The sequence below is a fragment of the Oncorhynchus tshawytscha genome, linkage group LG22 (assembly GCF_018296145.1).
Source record: "Oncorhynchus tshawytscha isolate Ot180627B linkage group LG22, Otsh_v2.0, whole genome shotgun sequence".
Taxonomy (NCBI): Eukaryota; Metazoa; Chordata; class Actinopteri; order Salmoniformes; family Salmonidae; genus Oncorhynchus; species Oncorhynchus tshawytscha.
Genome location: NC_056450.1, coordinates 4,055,714 through 4,079,932, shown reverse-complemented (window position 1 = coordinate 4,079,932; position 24,219 = coordinate 4,055,714). Strand labels below are relative to the sequence as shown.

At 41.7% G+C, this 24,219-nt stretch overlaps 1 protein-coding gene across 1 annotated transcript; it reads left to right on the top strand.

Annotated features, from left to right (window-relative positions):
* The first annotated feature begins 5,861 nt into the window (after window positions 1–5,861).
* On the top strand, window positions 5,862–22,898 carry kiaa2013 (KIAA2013 ortholog). The gene is made up of 3 exons (XM_024383746.2): window positions 5,862–7,523; window positions 13,044–13,906; window positions 20,382–22,898. Exons 1-3 carry the CDS (start codon window positions 6,554–6,556, stop codon window positions 20,412–20,414), a joined length of 1,866 nt encoding a protein of 621 aa, XP_024239514.1. The 5' UTR covers window positions 5,862–6,553; the 3' UTR covers window positions 20,415–22,898.
* Window positions 22,899–24,219: the final 1,321 nt, after the last annotated feature.

The window sequence follows — 24,219 nt, the reverse complement described above, 5'->3', positions numbered from 1 at the left end:
CTAGTATCACTGCTCTTTATTAAGCTTTACATATCGGCCTCAAGTCTTCTGTACAGAGCTTTTGTGAGTGTTTATAATTTGCACCCTTATGTAGACATTGCTCCACCCACATCCGTTCCATGCATCAAGGGGGGTTGGAGTTGAGGGAAAATAAGCAAGTGTTACCAAATATAACAATGTGCATTTCAAAAGTATTCTAATAAAATGTGTACATAAAACATGTCTGTGAAACCACAATGAGGACATCGACCTATCAAATCAAACTTTGTCACATGCGCCGAATAAAACAAGCGTAGACCTTACCGTGAAATACTTACTTACAAACCCGTAACCAACAGTGCAGTTCAAGAAGAGTTCATATTTACCAAATAAACTAAGGTAAAAAATAAATAAAAATAATCAAATGTAACACAATAACGAGGCTATATACACAGGGTACCGGTACTGAGTCAGTGTGCAGAGGTACAGGTTAGTTGACGTAATTTGTACATCTAGGTAGGGGTGAAGTGACTATGCATATAGTCAGGTGGCCATTTGATTAATTGTTAAGCAGTCTTATGGCTTTGGGGTAAAAGCTGTTAAGGAGCCTTTTGGTCCTAGACTTGGCGCTCCGGTACCGCTTGTCGTGCGGTAGCAGAGAAAACAGTCTGACTTGTGTGACTGGAGTCTCTGACAATTTCATGGGCTTTCCTCTGACACTGGAAGCTGGAAGCTTGGCCCCGGTGATGTACTGGGCCGTACGCACTACCCTCTGTAGTGCCTTTCGGTCAGATGCCAAGACGTTGCCATACCAGGCAGTGATGCAAACAGTCAGGATGCTCTCGATGGTGCAGCAGTATACGTTTTTCAGGATCTGGGGAACCATGACAAATCTTTTCAGTCTCCTGAGTGGGGAAAGGTTTTGTCATGCCCTCTTCACAACTGTCTCGATATGTTTGGACCATGATAGTTCGTTGGTGATGTGGACACCAAGGAACTTGAAACTCTCGACCCGCAACACTACAGCCCGTCGATGTTAATGACTTTCCTGTAGTCCACGATCAGCTCCTTTGTTTTCAAGTAAGTTTTCATAAATAATTGGGTACAGTACAAGAAAAAAACAGAGTAATCTGAAGTTGCAGCATTAACTCATGCTCACATTTACAACATAATGATGAAATGCCCATGCATGTTAAGACCTTCTGGGAACAATGTCTGGGGGGTGAAAATCCCAAAACATTCTATTTTGCTCAGAGCATTAATTATATCACCTCCCCTATCTGATATCTTGACTTTCTCTATGCCACAAAATCTAAAAAAAAGGTAGAAATGTCATGTTTTTGGACATTACAATGTACTACAACTGGATAATCTCTGTCATGTCTCCTGATTTAACTTTTATGGTCACTAATTCTCTGTTTGAGCGAACAAGAGGTTTAACCTACATGACACAGCCCACATGGACATTACCAAAAGGTCTTAGTGATGAGACTCATGCATGTTACAGTGCCTTCGGGAAGTATTCAGACCAATAGACTTTTTCCACATGTTTTTTTATACGTTACAGCCTTACTTTAAAATGTATTTAAAATCCTCATCAATCTACACACAATACCCCATAATGACAAAACAAAAACAGTTTTTTAGAAATAAATAAGCATTCAGACCATTTACTCAGTACTTTGTTGAAACACCTTTAGCAGCGATTACAGCCTGGAGTCTTCTTGGGTATGACGCTACAAGCTTGGCAAACCTGTATATGGGGAGTTTCTCCCATTCTGCTCTATAGATCCTCTCAAGCTCTGTCTTGTTAGTTGAGAAGCATTGCTGAACTGCTATTTTATGGTCTCTCCAGAGATGTTCGATTGGCTTAAAGTCCAGGCTCTGGCTGGGCCACTCAAGGGCATTCAGAGCCTTGTCCTGAAGCCACTTCTGTATTGTCTTGGCTGTGTGCTTAGGGTCGTTGTCCTGTTGGAAGGTGAACCTTCGCCCCAGTCTGAGGTCCTGAGCGCTATGGAGAAGGTTTTCATCAAGGATCTCTCTGTACTTTTCTCCATTCATTTTTGCATCGATCCTGACTAGTCTCCCAGTCCCGGACGCTGAAAAACACCCCCACATCATGATGCTGCCAGCACGCTTCACAGTAGGGATGGTGCCAGGTTTTCTCCAGACGTGACACTTGGCATTCAGGCCAAAGAGGTCCATCTTGGTTTTATTAGACCAGAGAATCTAGTTTCTCATGGTCTGAGAGTCTTTAGGTGCCTTTTGGCAAACTCCAAGCGGGCTGTCATGTGCCTTTTACTGAGGGGTGGCTTCCGTCTGGCCACTCTTCCATAAAGGCCTGATTGGTGGAGTGCTGCAGAGATGGTTGTCCTTCTGGAAGGTTCTCCCATCTCAACAGAGGAACTCTAGAGCTCTGTCAGAGTGACCATTGGGTTCTTAGTCACCTCCCTGACCAAGGCCCTTCTCCCCCGATTGCTCAGCTTGGCCGGGCGGCCAGCTCTAGGAAGAGTCTCAGTGGTTCCAAACTTCTTCCATTTAAGAATGATGGAGGCCACTGTGTTCTTGGGGACCTTCAATGCTGCAGACATTTTGTGGTACCCTTGCGCACGTGTGCCTCGACACAATCCTGTCTGAGCTCTGGAGCATTGGAAAACCTCTCAGGTCTTTGTGGTTAAGTCGGTGTTTGAAATTCACTGCTTGACTGAGGGACCTTACAGATAATTGTATGTGTGGGATAGAGATGAGGTATTCATTAAAAAAAATCATGTTAAACACTATTATTGCACACAGAGTGAGTCCATGCAACTTATGTGACTGATTAGCAAATTTCAACTCCTGAACCTATTTAGTTTTGCCATAACAAAGAGGTTGAATACCTAGACTCAAGACATTTCAGCTTTTCATTTTGAATTAATTATTAAAATTTCAAAAAACATAATTCCACTTTGACATTATGGGGTATTGTTTGTAGGCCAGTGACATTTTTTTTAATGCAATTTAAATTCAGACTAACAAAAAAATGTGGAAAAAGTCGACAGTGTGAATATTCATGTGCCTTAATAACAAATTTGTATTCAATCAAAGTTGGTTTAGCCACGGAAAAAAAAAACAGGAACCATTCCGCTAGCCATGATTAGCTGAGATAATGAGTGGGCTGGACACTTCACTGTACCGTTTACACCTTCTGGATCCTGTGCATGTGACAAATAAACTTAGATTGTATTTGATATCGCGTGTGTTAACCACATGGCCTCACATGTGAATCCTAAAGAGATGGGTGGGGCTACGGCTTAAGAGGGTGTGAACAATGCTGAATGGGTGTAGACAAAGAAGAGCTCTCCAGTAGGTGTACTTAAACATTCAAGGGCCATTTTCTCAAAAGTAAATCATACATGTAAAGTTAGCTAGCGAGCCAGCAAGCTAACGTTTGTTAGCTAGCAAACAGTACACTGTAACTTGCAATGAAAATGACTTTGACAAAATTAGAAACGTATAATATCTGAAAATGTAGCTAGACTCTTACCCGTATACATGGATGACAATTCACGGCAGACTGGAACCATTTAATTTCGTTTTGTTTGTAGCTACATCTTGTTTGGCCAGCGTTGTCAAGTCACTCCGGTTCACACTGACCATGGCGTGTGCAGAAAGTAGCCCATCACAAATTTTCAACTTATCTGTAGATAGCGCCTGCTAAATTCAGGGCATCAATGCTGTTGAGAAAAGCAGCAAAACTTTTGCAGTTCTCAATGGCTGATGTTATACACTATATATACACACAAAAGTATGCAGACACCCCTTAGTGGATTCAGCTATTTCAGCCACATCTGTTGCTCACAGGTAAAATCAAGCACATCGCCATGTAATCTCCATGGACAAACATGGGTAGTAGAATGGCCTTACTGAAGAGCTCCGTGACTTTCAACGTGGCACCGTCATAGAATGTCACCTTTCCAACAAGTCAGTTCGTAAAATGTATGCCCTGCTAGAGCTGCCCTGAGCCAAATGTAAGTGCTGTTATTGCGAAGTGGAAACGTATAAGAGCAACAACGGCTCAACCGCAAAGTGATAGGCCACACAAGCTTACAGAACGGTAACGCGAGGTGCTGAAATGAGTAGCGCATAAAAATCGTCTGTCCTCAGTTCCAACACTCACCACCAAGTTCCAAAGTGCCTCTGGAAGCAACGTCCTTCCGGATAAGAACTGTTCGTCGGGAGCTTCATTAAATTAGTTTCCATGGCTGAGCAGCCGCACACAAGCTTAAGATCACCATGCGCAAAGCCAAGCGTCGGCTGGAGTGGTGTAAAGCTCGCCACCAATGGACTGGAGCAGTGACAACGCCTTCTCTGGAGTGATGAATTACGCTTCACCATCTGGCAGTTCGATGAACGAATCTGGTGCCCTACCTCACTAATGCTATTGTGGTTGAACGGAAGCAAGTCCCCACAGCAATGTTCCAACATACAGTAGCTTTCAACTGGATTCACCTGGCCAGTATACATCATGGACAGAGCAGTTGTTCCTAATGTTTTGTACACTCAGTGTGTGTATAGATAGATAAACACAAACACACAAAAGACCTACTCTTTCCATGACGTAGACTGAACAGGTGAATCCAGGTGAAAGCTACTGTATATTCCGGACTGACATTGCTCGTTCTGATATTATTGTATTGACCACAATCATGTGCTGTCAAGTCTCGCACACCCAAATACCTCTCTGCAGCTGCTACCACAACCTACATTTTCTGACACTTCTGATCCATCCCTGCAGTACAATTAATAACCATTGCTATAAATGCTAAAAATCCAATCTTACTGAAACTTATTTCACTTCTTGGCCTATCCCTCTGTACTGGTATATCTCTACTACTCTCACCTTAACCCATCTTCCTCTACTTTCGTCACTGCCTCAGCATATGACAACTTCTGCTCTACTCTTAACCCTGGAAACCTCAACCTGCCTCTTTCTCACAGGACATTTCTGATCCCCAGCTCCATGGGCACCCCATACAATTAACACATTCCACTACTTTCCCCAATACTACACATTCCTTTGTCTCACACCTTGGGCCCTCTCTCCCACGCACTGTTGCCACATGCCCATAAGCTTGACACCTGTAACATCTTAATGGATAACTTATATATCCTAACTTCACTTTGTCAGGCAAAGACTCAACTTTAAAACTCAAAAGAACAGACAATGACTCGTCTGTTTCCTCCCTCCCACCCCCCTGTCTGTGTTGCATCAAACGACGAGCATCACATACACCGGGAATATTTTCCCTCAGCTAGTCAACGTTTATATCTACTGCTACCCCAGTTACCACTCCTTTCATTGGTGCCCTTTTCTTGAGAACGAAACAATTAACTTTCCTTGCCCCCATTCGTTTTATTTCGAGCGCATTCTTCCTCTGCCCAACAGAAACACAAACAATTATCACTAGACCAACTTATAGTTACCCTCACCGATTCCACCTGACCCAACACCCCCACAGTGAAACCACAAATGGATCAGCCAAAAGGCAAGAGTCCCCCTTTTCCACTTCACTCCTACTGTCACATACTCTTCTTCATCCTGATCTTCAGTGCATACCACGGTCTCCGATAACTTTACCACATCTACCACCTCCGATACTTCACCCTCATTCACTTCCATTTCTCCTCCTGTCTACCATTCTTCTTTGACCAACCATCTCCTTTTTTCCCACAATTTCTATCCGACTCAAGCTCACCCTCTTCTAAACTCACCCTCTCCGTCCCTCAATCTCTTAGACCTCTTCTCTCTCACTTTTTCCCTCAATTCAGACACAAACGTGACAATTTACAACTTTCTAGCTAATAAAAAACACAGTGTCGTAAAAATTCCCAACTAATTCCGACACTTCCGGTGCTATCATCCAACGTGATTTGCGGTAATTTCAGTAAACCCATGCAGAAGTGTCAACGATAGATTGGTGAGTTGCTTAAAAAGTAATCCACCTCAAAAAGGAATGGAATCCCAACTGCTAGACATAAGCGACAAATGAGCAACAATTGCACTCAATGGATGTATTGCCACGATGTGAGAAACAAATGCAAAGTGTTGCCTAACTAGCAGCGAAATGCTAGTTTGCAACCGCCATAACTTAGCTAGCTCGCTAGGTACGTTAACTCACTTAGCTTGTTTTGGTTAGCTTGTTAGCATGCTAACTGGTTAGGTTTGACAGCACTCAAGATTTGACATGGACATTTTAGCTAAGGTGCTGTTATTTGGATAGCAACATACAGTAGCTATACAATATTTGAGTACCAGGTTATTAGCATCGCTAGTTAACGTTATCTAGCTAGGTAAAGTTAGCTTACCTACCGTGTGCATTGCTAGCTACTATAGTTGTCAACAGGAAATACTTCCTACACTAATAACTCAAATCTTAAGCGGTCATCTCCTGATCTAACGTTGATATTGGTTAGAGAGAATGGAGAACCACATTTGACGGTCATGTTTTTTTTGTTATACTGGTAATTAGGTACTATAGCTAACTACTCAAATTGCAAACTTGAGTTAAAGTGACTCTAAAGCATAAATACAATGTGGCTTCAGCAAAGACTAAAGGGCCTACCAGGTCTGCTGTCAAGCAGCTGGGCTAGAAGAATGCTCATTGGACTGCTGTTTTTCCTAATCTTCTACTGGTACCTTAGCTCAGACGGCGCTTTGAGGTTGTTCAGTGGCTTAGGCCAGTCGGGCGGGCCAGCTGGACAATGCCTCCAGACTGAGATCCACAGGTGGAAGTCACTGGTGGACCGGGGCGAGGGAATCTACACTACTCCCCAGGAGAAAGCGGTCACGCCTTTCGTCTCAGGTAACGGCCATTTCCTGGTGGACATTGACTCCAACAGACTGTGGGTGGCCTCGTCCTCCCAGCCCGGCTCGGCCCCAGTTTACCAGACTGAGTACTCACCCATAGTGGGCATCCACGTCCCGGGGATGCGGGCCAAGGCGAGGGCCACCATGCTCTGGTTCCGCAAAGGGGCTGTCCTGTCCGTCCGATGCGTCCTCCCAGGGGGAGCCGGCAGCTCCGGGTCAGCCCGTGACTGCCTCACCATCCGAGAAGAGTTCATCGCCCACCGCAGCCGGCCCAATGTCTTCCTCCAGAGGATCCACATCAACAACCCCTCTGAGCGGGCCGCCACCATGGAGGTGTCCACCGAAATGCCCTCGTTCGGGAGCAAGTTCTCAGCCAGTGTGGAGAAGGTGGAGGACAAGGAGGTCGTGCTGTCATCGGGCCGCGTGGTTCTGCCTGAGAAGAACCAGATAGTGCTGGTGGTGGTGGCCACCAATAAGCTTGGCAGCCGCATCCAGGTGGCTGCCAAGTCAGAGTTTGCCGAGAATGTGTTGTCGGTGGTGTGGATGTCGGAGCCCATCGAGTCGGCCAAGCTGGAGGAGACCTTCACCAGGCTCCGAGACGGAGCCAAGAAAGAACTGGGAGAGCTGCTGAGGGCCAACGTAGAAGATCTGGTCCAGGACCACCAACAGGCCTGGATGGACCTCTTCATCTCTGGTGAGTGAATACAAAGTCGAGGCTGAGATGCCATGCCTTTTGCGTTGCAGTGCAGAATGACATTGTGGTATTTAGATAACTCTCACATGCTTTCTCATAGACTGTACAGGATGAAACAATTATTGGATGGTATTTGCATGCCATCTGATTATGATGAATGACTAGGCTAATGAATTATGTAGTTCTAGATCAAATTACTATAGAGCTGGGCGATATAGACAAAATTCCATATCGTGGTAAATCAAAGAAAAAAATAAAATAAATTACGATGCGATACAAGTGTTGATCTCATGTTTTATGGACTGAAATAAAAGATCTCATAAATGTTCCATACGCACAAAAAGCTTATTTCTCTAAAATAAAATAATTAGTGAGCATTTCTCATTTGCCAAGATATTCCATCCACCTGACAAATGTGGCACATCAAGAAGCTGATTAAACAGCATTATCATTACAAAGATGCACCTTGTGCTGGGGACAATTAAAGGCAACTCTAAAATGTGTAGTTTTGTCACACAACATAATGCCACTGATGTCTCAAGTTTTGAGGGAGCGTGCTATTGGCATGCTGACTGCAGGAATGTCCACCCGAGCTGTTGCCTCCAGCGTCATTTTAGAGAATTTGTCCAACCGGCCTCACAACCGCAGACCACGTGTATGGCGGCATGTGGGCGAGCGGTTAGCTTATGTCAACGTTGTGAACAGAGTACCCCTATGGTGGCGGTGGGGTTATGGTATGGGCAGGCATGAGCTACGGAAAATGAACAGAATTGCATTTTATCGATGGCAATTTGAATGCACAGAGATATCGTGACGAGATCCTGAGGCCCATTGTTGTGCCATTCAGCTGCCGCCATCAACTCACATTTCAGCATGATAATGCACGGCCCCCCAATACAATTAATTCCATTCCCCACCCCCAAGAACCCCCAATGCACCAACAACCAAGATAATGAACTAAAGAGAAAAAAGGAAAAGACAGAAGAAAACAGCAAACAACAATGCAAAAAATATGCAACAAAATAATACATTTTAAACAAAGGACATGAAGGACAACTGAAATCATTACAGCAATGCCAACTGTATATGTTTGTGTGCATGTCTGGCACTATTACATGTATGTGTGTGTTCTTGTATGTGTTTATTTGAATGAGAGTATGTGTATAATCATGTGTACAAACAGCTGCACGGCATCAGCCTCAAACTGGCATTAGTTGTAAAAACACTGCCACTTAGTGTCATTCAAATGTACCTTGTTTTATTTAGCCTTTTTTTCCCTTTATCTTTTGACCATCATTCTCTCTCTCACACAGCACCTCCACTCCCATTAGTCTCCAATTCCACATACCAACCCTCAGCCCATCCCATCTATCTCTGCTGGTCATCCACTTCGGTTTTCTATGCAACACATATCTTTCAACTATGCTATGATGTTTAACGTACAATTTCAATCTATCTAATCGAATAGAATCTACAGATTGCGTGTTGAAGATAAATACTTTTACTAAGAGTATTAGTAATTGACTGACCCGGTCTCTCCAGATCTCCTAACAGTACTATTTCTAGGGTCAATTTTAAATCAATGCTATGCATTTTCAGCCATTCCTGAACCTGAGACCAGAAACAGGCTACCTGAGGGCAATACCAAAATAAATGCTTGATTCTGTATCCTCACAACAAAATCTGCAGAGCTTCGATGATTTTATGCCCCAAATATTCAACATTTTGTTGGTGGCAAGAATTCTATATAATAATTTTAGCTGAAAAGCACGAAGTCTTTAAATCTTGCGTTGTTTCATATATCAAATCATACCATGGAATCGGTACATCAAAAATCTCTTCCCAACTACCTGTATGGCACAGTTGTCAACATCCTGGTCCTCAAATGAAACTTAACTTCCTATTTATGTTATTTTTATTCCTCCGCCAGTTTTGATTCTTTATATTGGGCAGACCAGTTCCCCACCTCCTCCCGCTGCCACCCGCCTCCTCCATTTTTGGGGCAATGTTGTAATCAATTGGTTGTACTCTTGGATTAAGCAGACCTTCCCGTACAATTCTGATAACTCCATGAAGGACATAACTTTACCATTACAATTTACAATATAATTTAAGAACAAAATACCCTTTTCAAACATCTTTCCCATAAATACAGGTATTTTATCAACCAGCACATTTGAGTTCAGCCATAATAGTTGTGGTAATATTTGTTCTATGTTTTCAGGGGGATGAAATTGTAGCCAGCTCTGCATTGCGTGTTTGAAAAAGACAGAAAATCTCAAATTTTCTAAATGTCCATTGCTTGTGTTTCTTGGCCCAAGCAAGTCTCTTCTTCTTATTGGTGTCCTTTAGTAGCAGTTTCTTTGCAGCAATTTGACCATGAAGGCCTGATTCACACAGTCTCCTCTGAACAGTTTATGTTGAGATGTGTCTGTTACTTGAACTCGGTGAAGAATTTATTTGGCTGCAATTTCTGAGGCTGGTAACTCTAATGAACTTATCCTCTGCAGCAGAGGTAACTCTGGGTCTTCCATTCCTGTGGCGGTCCTCATGAGAGCCAGTTTCATCATAGTCCTTGATGGTTTTTGTGACTGCAAAAACCGTATTGACTGACCTTTATGTCTTAAAGTAATGATGGACTGTCGTTTCTCCTTGCTTATTTGAGCTGTTCTTGCTATACTATGGACGTGGTCTTTTACCAAATAGGGCTATCTTCTGTACCTTATCACTAACCCACTACCTTGCCACAACACAACTGATTGGCTGAAATGCATTATGAAGGAAAGAAATTCCACAAATTAACTTTTAACATGGCACGGCTATTAAATGAAATGCATTCCATGTGACTACCTCATGAAGCTGGTTGAGAGAATTCCCAGAGTGTGCAAAGGGTGGCTATTTGAAGAATCTCAAATATAAAATGTATTTTGATGGGTTTAACACTTTTTTGGTTACTACAAGATTCCATATGCATTATTTCATAGTTTTGACGTCTTCACTATTATTCTACAATATAGAAAAACCCTTGAATTGAGTAGGTGTTCAAAAACTTTTGACCGGTAGTGTACATTCCTTATACATGTAAATGTATTAATGAGTTTGAGTATGGTGACATGAATAAGTACATTTCAAGCTAGAATCTAACAGCAAAATAAACGTAAGCTACCGGAGATAACTCTCATCTGGCTATACCTGCTGAATGGGGCTTACAATAGATTTAGATTCACCACCAGCAATAGCTTTGGTAGTTTTGCTTGAAATAATATATGTTCATTTTTAGATGTACATGTTAAAGTTTAAAATGTCATAGCAAGGACTAAAGTCACTTTTGCAAGGTGCACTGCTTGGCCGAAGAGAAGATCAATCTGTAAAAACTTCCAAACGTTCAAAACCATTCGATTTTGAGATAGGGTGGTGAAAGCCAAAGTTGTGCTATATATTCATTGCCTATGTCATAGCTAATTTGTGAACAAATATTGATACATTACTAGCTAACACTTAATCTGCAAAATTGCAAGTTAATTAGTAGGTGATGGTGATTTCAGAACCAAAGTGCGGGGACAAAAACCATAGGCTACAATCTGATAGTGTTAGTGGGGTGGTAGATGCCTTGTCTCCCTTAAGGGGCCTACATAGTACATACATTATTTATACCCACGCACAAACACGTACACACGTCAGCACAGAGAGGCCATGAGCTCCATCAGCAGATTTGAATTTATAATGGAACATTAATGTGTTTATGCAACAAATGGTAGTGCATCGAACCGAATTGCACCGATTAGTTCGCTAATCAAACGGAATCGTTTAACCTAAAACATATTGTTCCTGTGTCTGAACGGGGCCCATTTATATAGATGATTCGTATCGAATCCACATCCAGAATATATCAGGAAGTCTAGGCTGATGTCCTACAAAAACTTTCCAGCGCTAGGCCTAGGCTACTTGGCTCTGCTCATTGGGCGCATCAAATAACATTTTATTGGTGTCCTAAACAGTACATACATATGAGATGAGTAATGCCAGATATGTAAACATTGTTAGTGACTAGTGTTCCATTCCTGAAAGTGGTCATTGATTTCTAGTCTATGCCTATAGGCAGCAACCTCCAAAGTGCTCGTGATGGCTGTTTAACAGTCTGATGGCCTTGAGATAGAAGCTGTTTTTCAGTCTCTCGGTCCCAGCTTTGATGCACCTGTACTGACCTCGCCTTCTGGATGATAGCGGGGTGAACAGGCAGTGGCTCGGGTGGTTGATGGCCTTGATGATCTTTTTGGCCTTCCTGTGACATCGGGTGGTTTAGGTGTCCTGGAGGGCAGGTAGTTTGCCCCCGGTGATGCGTTGTGCAGACCTCACTACCCTCTGGAGAGCCTTACGGTTGTGGGCGGAGCAGTTTCCGTACCAGGTGGTGATACAGCCCGACAGGATGCTCTCGATTGTGCATCTGTAGAAGTTTGAGTGCTTTTGGTGACAAGCCGAATTTCTTCAGCCTCCTGAGGTTGAAGAGGCGCTGCTGCGCCTTCTTCACGATGCTGTCTGTGTGGGTGGACCAATTCAGTAGGCTGTCTAGTCATCGTTGGCAATCAAGCCTACTACTGTTGTGTCTGCAAACTTGATGATTGAGTTAGAGGCGTGCTTGGCCACACCATCATGGGTGAACAGGGAGTACAGGAGGGGACTGAGCTCGCACCCTTGTGGGGCCCCAGTGTTGAGGATCAGCAGAGTGTAGGTGATGTTTCCTACCTTCACCACCTGGGGGCGGCCCATCAGGAAGTCTAGGACCCAGTTGCACAGGGCAGGGTTCAGACCCAGGTCCTTGACCTTAATGATGAGCTTGGAGGGTACTGTGGTGTTGAATGCTGAGCTGTAGTCAATAAACAGCATTCTTACATAGATATTCCTCTTCTCCAAATGGGATAGGGCAATGTGCAGAGTGATGGCGATTGCATCGTCTATGGATCTATTGGGGCGGTACGCAAATTGAGGTGGGTCTAGGGTGGCAGGTAAGGTGGAGGTGATATGATCCTTGACTAGTCTCTCAAAGCACTTCATGATGACAGAGGTGAGTGCTACAGGGCGATAGTCATTAAGTTCAGTTACCTTTGCCTTCTTGGGTACTGGAACAATGGTGGCCATCTTGAAGCATGTGGTGACAGCAGACAGGGATAGTAAGCAAACTGCTTTGGTAATAAAAAGGCAATCTCTTTTAGCTTTTGCAGAGGCACCAGCAATTCTTCCTAGGGTCCACAAAAAAAGAAAACATCAAACATGACAAGTAATTAAACACTGATAGACAAGGACAGCCACACATTTGAAATACAACGATATACAAAATACAAATAATACAACAAAAAATAAAACTACAACAATTGTGTGTGTGTTTGTTTCTGTGTGTGTATCCCCTTCACAGTCCCCGCAGTTCCGTGAGATGTTCTGGAGCGTCGGTACTTTTCAGTTGTTCATCCCAGCTCTACTATGTTGACATATTCTGTTCCCACATCTGCTGTGTGTGTCCTGCAGGGGTGGAGATGCGTAAGATCACCGACGCACACACGCCATCCAGCGCCACAGTCAACACCACGCTCTACTACGTCCTCTCGGCCTCGCCGGCTCCCCTGCTGGACCGCCGTCTTGGCACTGAGGAGCGCGCCCGTCTGGAGTCCAGCCTCAACTACGCCGACCACTGCTTCAGCGGGCATGCCACAATGCACGCTGAGAACCTGTGGCCGGAGCGGGTCAGCAGCGTGGCCCAAGTCCTGCAGCTGGTCAACCTGTGGACCCTCACCCTGCAGAAGAGGGGCTGCAAGGTGCTGGTGGCGGCGGGCGCCCACGGCGTTATGCAGGGTGCCGTGCTCAGCTTCGGAGGCCTCTCATTCAACGAAAACCACCTTCAGTTCCAGGCAGACCCGGACGTGCTGCACAACAGCTACGCGCTGCGGGGAATCCACTACAACCAGGACCTGATCAACCTAGCTGTGCTGCTGGACTCCGAGGGCAAACCCTTTCTGCACGTGTCAGTCAAGCCCCAGGAGAAGCCCGTGGCACTGTACGCCTGCGAGGCGGGCTGCCTCAACGAGCCGGTGGAGCTGACGTCGTCGCTGGTGGAGGCCAAGGGCCACGTGTTCCCTGTGATGGTGACGCAGCCCATCACTCCGCTGCTCTACATCTCCACGGACCTTCGCCACCTGCAGGACCTGCGGCACACGCTGCACCTCAAGGCCATCCTGGCACACGAGGAGCACATGGCCAAGCAGTACCCGGGCCTGCCCTTCCTCTTCTGGTTCAGCGTGGCTTCGCTCATCACTCTCTTCCACCTCTTTCTCTTCAAGCTCATCTACAATGAGTACTGGGGCCCCGGCGCCAAGCCCCTCTTCAGGAGCAAGGTATAAAAACACAAACACAACTACTTTGAACTGATGAACAAACAGCTGTCCACAGCAAACTGATTTGCACTGATTAACAACTAAACTGTCAGTTGTCCTCTTCTCGATTTGTTTTTTCTGTGTGGTGGCGAGAATTCCCTTTTTCTTCAATGCTTTTCGGGTGTCTATCTGTCTGTCTTAGCAGAGATATAGTTTGGATGTGTGTGTGGGATTTTGTCTTTGGAGTGGATTTGCATAATTGCTGTGCACCCCCTCGCCCATTTTCCTGCTCCCCTCTGTACAAACCAGAAATTATTTGGTGTGTTGTCGTTTTCTATGGATGAAAGCAATCTTTTTGAGAAGTAATTTGACGACAAATTATCTAATTGGAAAGTAATGCACAATATTTAGTGGGGTCCGAAATTATTGACACCCTTGTTAAAGATAACCCCCGTTAAAGCAATAATCACTGTATAAATTAAACAACTCCCAATACGGAGCTATATTGTATGCTCAACAAAATTGGGAGGTTGTATTATTTTTATATTAACACAGTTGCTCTGAGATTTTGTTTCACAAGTCATACTTTTGTTTCTCTCAAAATGAGTCCAAAATTATTGACTTCCCTGAAGATTCTTATAAATAAAGTAGTCAAAAGTTTAGAATTTGGTCCCATATTCCGAGCACACAATGACTACATCAAGCTTGTGAATCTACAAACTTGTTGGATGCATTTGAAGTTTGTTTTTTTGGTTGTGTTGCAGATTATTTTGTGCCCAATAGAATATGAATGGTAAATAATCTATTGTGTCATTTTGGAGTCACTATTATAAATAAGAATATAATGTTTCTGAACACTTCTACATTAATGTGGATGATTATGGATAATCCTGATTGAATAGTGAAGTTACAGAGGGTCAAAGATCATACCCCCAAGACATGCTAACCTCTCACCAATACCAATAACTGGAGGTTCGCATGTTTGGGGCATGATCTTTAACCCTCTAACTTTCTCACTCAACATTATTCACGATTCATTCAGGAGTATCCGTAATCATGGTAGCATCCACATTAATGTAGAAGTGTTTAGAAACATATTCTTATTTACAATAAAAGTGACTCCAAAATGACACTACATAATTTATTATTAATTTCTGTTGAAAACAATCTGAAACGCAACCAAAACGAACTGCAAATGCATCCAACAAGTTTGTAGAGTCACAAGCTTGATGTAATCATTGCGTGCTAGGAATATGGGACCAAATATTAAACTTTTGACGACTTATTTATTATTTGGGGCGGCAGGGTAGCCTAGTGGTTAGAGCTTTGGACTAGTAAACGAAAGGTTTCATGTTCAAATCCCCGAGCTGACAAGGTACAAATCTGTCGTTCTGCCACAGAACAGGCAGTTAACCCACTGTTCCTAGGCCGTCATTGAAAATAAGAATTTGTTCTTAACTGACTTGTTCTTAACTGACTTATTTTTAAAAAATATTTTAAAATTCTATGAATAATTAGGGGTGTCATTTTGACCCCTACCTCTTTGAAACGAAAAAAAATGGTACTTGTTAAACATTTGCTCAGAGTAAGAGAAGTTGCATTCGTATAATATAATCCCACCCCCCCCAATATAACTCAGTATTTGAATTATTTATTTTATACAGTCATTATTGCTCATCTTTATCAAGGATGTCAACAATTTCGGTCCCCACTATATTTTGCAATGACTAGCCTTTTAATTTAAGCCTATATATGAGATATGTACATTTGATTAGAAAACGTCTGTCATTGATCGCAGCAGTATAAGGAGTCCTCATTTAAGATGGCGGACCACAAAATCCCAGTTCTATTACTGAACATTTAACTATATGCACTAGCGTTGTCATAATACTAGTATCGTGTTAAGGAAAAAACAAAACATGAAGCGGATTTCATTTCTCCAGAATAACTGTCCTAATGTTGAAAAAACACAAAATAAGTAGGTTTTTCAAGGACCATAGTTTCATCTTTTTCATGTTTTTTTTTGCCATGGATCTGGTATCGCGATACTGGTGTTGTGACAACCCTAACATGCACTAATGCATCGATAATATAGTCTTACTTGTTTCCTGACGCAAGTTGTTTTAGTCCATCGATTTCAGAAACAGTGCAAGCAACCTCCTTTTGTTGTACTTTATCAGAGAGGATGAGGCGAAGTGAGGTTGTTAACTCCACCCAAAATCTGTCCCCGTCAAGCAGATCATTATTTATTAATCAAGTGGAGTTTTTGTATGAGGGCTAATCAGTGTCGAATTTAGTCGAGTTAAAATTCATGTGTGAATTTATTTGATCTAATAAGGTTTCGTAATGCTTAGGTTGTTACAAGTGTACTGATATCAATGCGATACACGTGACTTTGAGAAAATACACTTTATATCGGAGTTGTCCCGGTTGAAATTCGAGGCTAGCATAGAATCTCACTCTCCATTGAATAGAAGCAGTTGATGTCAACACACCTCATCAAATTGAAATCAAATTTTATCGGTCACATACACATATTTAGCCAGTGTTAAAAATAAAAAAAAAGATGTATCCACCAATCCAAAGACGGGAATAGGCGGGAGCTTGACAGCCTGCCGTTCCGCTCTGTGGACAATGAATCCCATTGTTAGTGGAGACACAAGCATCTCGTCATTTTATCCATTATCTTTGACCTTATACATATTTCCAAATGTAGGCTGTAGCTTTTCCTGTCCGTGTGGATGCAAACAAGGTTTCCCCCCAACCTTAAGCCTCTGGTATAGCTAATGATGTGTTTTGTTCCCCTTTGTTCAATCCCTTTACTGGTGCCTTCAAGTCTTCTCTCAATCAACAAGTGTACGAATGTGGGTTTTGAATCTTTTCAGTTCTGTTCGCTTCAGTACTATCCTAATTTCTACTTTCTATTGACACGCGGCATAATTATTTCAGCAAGAAATGACTGAGCCCAGATCGACCCAAGGTTGAGCTTCTTGTGGTCCGCCATCTTAAATGAGGACTCCCAATACTGGTGCGTTCAATGACACACAAGTGTTCTAATCAAATGTACATGTCTCATTTTAGACTACAGGCCTAAAATGCTAGTCATTGTAAAATATAGTGAGGTCTGAAATTCTAGACTTTGTCTCAAAATGAGAAAGAAAATATGCCCATCAGGCATTTAGCCAAAGAGAGACCAAAACTGGAAAACGCTAACGGGGTTAAACGAGGTGGTTCTAATCCGGGAATTTTCCAAAAGCTTCTTGATACTCATCTATCTACAGTATTTGTTGCAAAATTAGATGTGTGTTTGAAATAATGGGCACTACGAAGGATGGACATTTCTGCTGTAAGTGGTTGTGCTTTGATTAACTATGACTGAGCGCCAACTAATCCCTTTTCGCTGCGTGGCATCGTTTTGGTTTGTGTGTATTTTTTTGGATGGTGTTTACTTTTGATTCACTGATTAAATTAAGGAATTAAATTGGTCTCTCTTTGATAACGAATCTAACAATAAGCTTGCTGTTTACGCATACCTATGTGTGTATAGGCACTCATCCTATCCCCAACTGACTTCTAGCTCCTAGGCACTTGTAGAGATTTCGATGACCGTTCCAGTAGCTCCACATTGTCTTCTGATAGGCCAGGTGGAATTTCTGCCATATTTCTTACACCTTTCCAAACTTCTTAGATCACATTTGCCCTGGGGTTAGAAGCTCAAGCTTGGGTCGATTTGGGATTGGGGTAAATCAAATCAAATTTATTTATATAGCCCTTCGTACATCAGCTGATATCTCAAAGTGCTGTACAGAAACTCAGCCTAAAACCCCAAACAGCAAGCAATGCAGGTGTAGAAGCACGGTGGCTAGGAAAAACTCCCTAGAAAGGCCAAAACCTAGGAAGAAACCTAGAGAGGAACCAGGCTATGTGGGGTGGCCAGTCCTCTTCTGAATATGAATTCAATCACTTTTTGACAGCATCCTTTCTGATTTAAACAAAACTTTGCATATATGTTTGCCCATGGCAGTGCTGGCGTTATGGGCGTTATACCTCCTCAACCGTCCAAATTCAATATTGATCATTTATCTGACCGAGACACGCTCAGACAGAAAGACGGATCAATCTCAGTTAAAGCATCCGGGCGAGTGAAACAGCGCCCTCTGTCTCAGTATGTGTAGCCCTTGTATCTGATGCTTTCTGGACCAAAAGAGTATGGCATGTCATACTATTTTGGTCCAGACAGCATCAGATAAATGGGTTACACATACTGAGACAGAGGGCGCTGTTTCACTCGCCCGGATGCTTTCTCCAGTGATGTAGTTTCAGACAAAATCTGTCCAATGCGTTTCTATGGGAATAATATGCAGACCTAAGCTTGTCGCCTGCTTTCCCAGACTCCCATTGTTAGGGCGGAGATATGACCATCTCATCATTATATACCGATCTCTGATTTCAGCCTCTTGCGAATTTGAAAGGAAAGTTGGCGGGTGTATCGGGCACTGTTAGGATGCTGGATTGCCCTAAAGTAAAGTGATGTTTTGCCAAAATTATGTAATTATTCCTGTCTAAAAAATTAATTTTTAAATACTTCACCAAGGAGCTTGACTTAGCCATCCATTTTGGTAGGATGCGTGGCAATAGGTCTAGTTGATTGAGTTGCGGCTGTCGGTGAAAAGCGTCTAAAATATGTGTGAAGATAATGTGTCTACACACATATATAATTTAATTTAAAATGTTGCATCATGAAGAAGGGGAGAGGGGTGTGGCGAAGATATGGTGCGTCTCCAGAATGCATGCATCAGTAGGAAAGTGCCCATTTAGCCGCCAATGGATCACAGTGTAACGATGTGTCCATATGGTAGAGGCTAGTGCTCTAGCCATAGTTGAGTTTGAACTTTTTAGATTTTTATCATTTTATGATTGGGGGAGAGAGAGAGAGTGTTGTTGTTAACATTGTTCCTGTGTAATGTCTGAGTGTGCATCACACATGTGCACACCTACTGTAGACAAAGCTATAAGGAAATTAAACTGTTCCACGAAAATGTGCACATATTAATTACTGGCATATAGATCGGTAGAAATTGTAGGATAAATTGTAAGCTTCCTCAAACTTGAAACTCCTGAGCTGCGTATGGTCTTTACTATTACACCTATTTAGAACATGTGTGCAAGCGCATGCACACACAGAAGGTCCTGGGAAAAAGTGGGCGAGCCTATGGAAATCAAATGCCCGTCCAACTGATTCATTCTGGCCCATGGAAAAATGGTCAGAAAGTGACTTTTTGGACCTGAATGCCAAAACATTCAGGAGATAGAGGTGCTCAAAGTTGACCCATTTTGTATACCCTACCATATCATGAGACATCCATGTCTTCATCACTGGATAATATAAACAGTTCAGTTTGATATCATTTAAAACCTTACAAACAGGGTTTTCAAACTTATCATTTCTTGAACATCATGTTTTTAATTAAAAAATATATTTTATTTACATTTAACGTAAATTATCTGAAAAAGCATAAACACACATTTCTCATTCGGATAGATTGTAGCTTAGACCCGACTTACATCATCTGGGGTTTTTGTGTTGTGCCCGCCATCTGTTGAGACACAACATGCTCTTGAATACAGGGTGGGTGTCATTTCAATCATAGAAATCAAATTTATAGAATGGACCTATCCCTTCAGACTACTGCGATTTAGCTGGTACACCATTGAAATGTAAATGTACATTTTAACTTCTAATTACTACCACAAAGATGTCTGCTAGTCTACCCACCATCGAACGTCAACTTAAATGGTCATATCTAATTCTATTATCTATATTTCTATGATTTCAATTGGTTTTCTATGGAGGGTTGACTGTATAATTTAAAACGCATATTCCTATTCAAGTCAACATTATCTGATGTATAGACCACCAACCATCTTTGGGGTGCCATTTAAAAGTTGATATTTTAATTATATTCCCATTTTAGTACATTTATCAGCCCAAGCATGACACCCACCATGTATTCAAGAGCATGTTGTGTCTCAACCGATGGCGGAAACAACACAAAGACCTCAGATGTCAAATGGGCTCTAAGCTACAACCTATGCAAATAGGACAAAAATCTGAGTTTGCATGTTATTGGATAATTGACTTTTAAGGTTGTTATTTTTTTATTATTTTTCTTAAATAAATTATGAAACAGTTTGACCACCTATTTGTACGTTTTTAAATTACATACATCTCAACCATTTATCTTTTCTGGTGATATTGAGATGGATGTCTTATGGTATGTGAAATCAGTCAACTTTGAGCCCCTTTATCTCTTGAATGTTTTGGCATTCATGTCCGAAAGGTCACTCTGATCACTTCTACAATGGGCCAATATGTATGGAAGGTTTTGTTCAAATCAAAAGGGGTGCTATCAAAAAGTGATTTAATTCAAATGGATTTGTCTTGCATTTCCTGTTTGCTCTTCCTGTTTATAACCCTCCCCTTTAAACTCACCAGGTGACGAAGCCAAGTGAGGAAATGGAAGCTTAGGAAGCAGCCATGACATCACAGGTGCAGAGTAGCAGCCAGCGAATTACATTGCCATAAAGTGTGTTACTGTTCATGTCATCTGATTGGGGTCATTATTTGATAATGATATTTGTGTTGAGATGGTCAACGTGTTGATTTGACTTTCGACATGTTGGAGCTGAATTCAGAGAATAAAGCTCACATTGCCTGATGAGGTCTTTCATTGGCAAGGCAAGTGAAAGTTTGTCATTCTTTACAATGCTTCCATTCATTTTGTCAGGGCGACCTGTCGGTTTGAATGAATACCATCATCATTCACATTATTGGTCCTGTTGGTAAATGTTAATATCCATCCTTGCTTTCTTACATGGAAGTCTAACATGGTCTAAAATGATTGCATTGGTAAAGGGTTCCACTATCTAGCTTTCACCAGTGTTGTTGTTACAGGGGATGGATTTTCTAATTATTTAAACAGGTCAATTTCCTATACCCCTGTAGTCTATTTTCTGCCAAGCTTAATATAGTCAAAATTAAGTATAAAAAAAATCTGAGGATCAGCTTGTGCCGAGCAAGTGTCAATTTAGTCTAAAGACCCATTGATATCAAACTGATGCTAAATTAGCAGGTCCGTCCGGCAGTGTGCATTGGGTCTTAATTTCCTAGTGGAAAAAGTGAGTCTTATTGGTGAATTGCTCTGTCTGCCACTCAATGCACTTCTTCAAGACCTCTGCTTCTGAACACCAAACATTGCTAAGGTGACCAAAATATATTCACTTCCTGATCTTTTCCTGTCCCTTTACGGGAGATGTAGTAGGCATAGAAGTAGAATCCTAGAATAGGGGTATAATTTATATGGTTCTAGTCACTGCTTTGTGCTGTTTCTACCATATAGAATTCTGGAATATGTGAGTCTTCCCTTCCCTGTTTTTCATGACATCTCATGACTGAAATGATTGGCACCCTTCATAAAGATGGTATATTGTGTTTGCATTTTTTGTTGTTGAAATTATATTTTATACTAATACAATTCCTCTGAATTTTTAGTTTTTTTAATAAGTAATACAAAATATATAAAAGATGGGTACATTTTTGGCACCCGTTTTCAATACTCCGTTACCCTCCCCTTGTGAGGATAACAGCACTGAGCCTTTTTAGGTACTGGGTTATTTTCTGCTTATCACATCCTCCTTTCAATACCAAACCCACCACTGGTGTGTGTGGCCAAAGAGCTCTATTTGCATGTCATCTGAACATAGCACTGGTTCCAATCCAAGTCAGTGCCAATGCCCGTTTAACAAACTCCAGACATTTATTGAATGACATGAAAATAGAGCTCTTTGGTCACGCACACCAGTGGTGGGTTCGGTGTCAAAAGAAGGCTGTGATGAGCAGAAAAAAACCTCATACCTACTGTAAAATATGGTGGTGGATCTTTTTTATGGGCCTATTTTGCTTCCACTGGTTAGGGCCTACAGCATCATGAACTTTACCCAGTATCAGGACATTTTAGCCAAAAACCTGGTTTCCTCTGCCAGGAGGCTAAAACTTGACCGCAAGTGGATCTTCCAGCAAAACAATAACCCCAAGCACACATCAAATTACACAAAGAAATTTTTAATTTAACACAAAAATGTTTCATTGCAATGGCCATCGCAGTCTCTGGACCCCATTTGAAAACCTGTGGTATGAATTGAAGAGGGCAGTCTAAGAGTAGACAAAGGATATCAAGCTCTAGACTCTATTATGCAAATTAATCTACCATGATTGAGTGAATTTATACGCTTAATATTGTTTTTAAATACTCCAAAATGACTAGATAAACTGAGTCTACCAATCTGATTTGTTGTGAAGTGTGAATTGTTTTCTTGTTCTTATGTATTTTTCACCTTTGTTCATATAAAATTTAAGGGCTTTTTTGAATCCGTTATTTTGATTATAACGAACTACTGAGTGTGCCTTTTTTTTAAAATTAATTTATTCTGATTACACCTACAGTTTGGTTGGATTGTACTTGAATATAATGTGATTTGAGAGAAAATAAAAATGTATGTGTATGTTATTGTAAATTGATTTGGATAAATTACAAATGTATGCATAAAGATTTTGTATTATACATTTGTAAATATGTTCAATTAAAGTATGTTGTCAGAGAAATTGTTAAACTATTTTGTCAAATCTATGAAGTTCTATTTGTATTCAACAGTGATTGACTTGGGCCGGAGCTGTCTGAAACGCTGTACCTTCTCTTCTAGTTTTGGGGGAATTGCGTACCTGCTCCTCTGATCAGAGCTGAATGAATAGCAATGGAGAGTGGTCATTCATTTCCTCATTCCGCTTGTTCCGGTGTATTTGCCGCTAGTATGTGAATCTGTGAAAGACCGTATGTTGTTAGAGATTACACAAATTGAAAATGTGCCAGACTGAATGACATGATGCACTGTTCCAAGTTGTCAAATGAGGGTTTGCAAGGTCATGGAAATGAATTAAATCATTGTTTTTAATGTAGTTCATGAAAGCACACTTTTAAATATGATAAATATAAACTACATATCAGCCATTATCGGAATGGCCCTTCAGTGTATGTCTGTCGTGCTGTGTGCCAGTGTGAGTGGTCCGAGGAGTGGGAGCGCGGCGTTTCAGCAGCAGGTAGAAAATAATGACTGTAACTAGATCACCAATTCAAAACGTAATTGTAGGTGTTATCTCGCTAGTTAATTATAGCGAACTAAGTATTCATTTAATTGTTGCCTTTCCACCGGCACTGTAGAGCCTAAATAAATATGCACCGTTGGAAAGCTGGGATTCCCCTCTATTAAATACTAATGTAATTGCAACGTTAAACATATAAGAATAGCGTAATTGACAAATAACTTTCTGTGCATAGATCTCCCCCGAAACATTACATATAAAAACATGTCTAGTTAGCTTGATTTGAAGCAGTGGCTTGTATTCATGGATGCCAAGGGAAGCCAGGCATCATTTTTTAATTTTTAGATAAAATAACTTTGCTTTCGTCTCTCTGTTTTCATAATTCCCTTCAATTCGCAAGAAGCTGAATGTATCTCTCAGGAGAAAGATTCCTGAGCATCGAAACAGAGCCCCCTTTGTCTCTACGTGTATGGTAGCGTTGAAGGCAAGGAAAGCCAGCGAGCATTTTGCCTCACTTGATAAAAAAAATTAAAAGTATAAAAAGATCTGCTTTGAGCTTAAACTGGCACACCAACAAAACGTGTCATGGGAAGCCAGCTTGGATTTTGAACCCATTGAGAGCATAAATAATTGATAGGAAAAACTTGAATTATTGCATCTCATTGTATATTGTTTTTTTTCTTCTGGTGGCTAAAATTGTCCCTTTCCTAAATTATCCATGGATGGAGATAGGGATTTTGACTTAATTCTCCATACTGGCCAATGAGCATAATAACGGCGATTCTGATCCAATGATTAATTCGTACATTGTTGTGCCCCTGGCCTGAGAGGATGGAAATTCAATACGTAGCTAGATGTAGAAGGCTAATATTAACTAGCTAACGTTGCTCATGAATGGAAGTTAGGCTAGCGAGCAAGCATTTTAGCCAGGTGGCCAAGGACAACAAAAAATAAAAGCGTGTACTGTATGACAGAGTGATAGACCGTTTCGTCAACATGAAAGAGAGGATGGCGGCATTGGCGTTTCTCTACAAGTAGGGAGAGTCAAACATGTTGTTCTACTTACAGGAACGCGCAAGCGCACACCAGTGGCGACCTGTCATTCAGGGCAAAAAAATTGTTTGCATGTTGTTTTGGTATTAATATGCGTCACATCAGTTTGCAAACAAAGTACAAA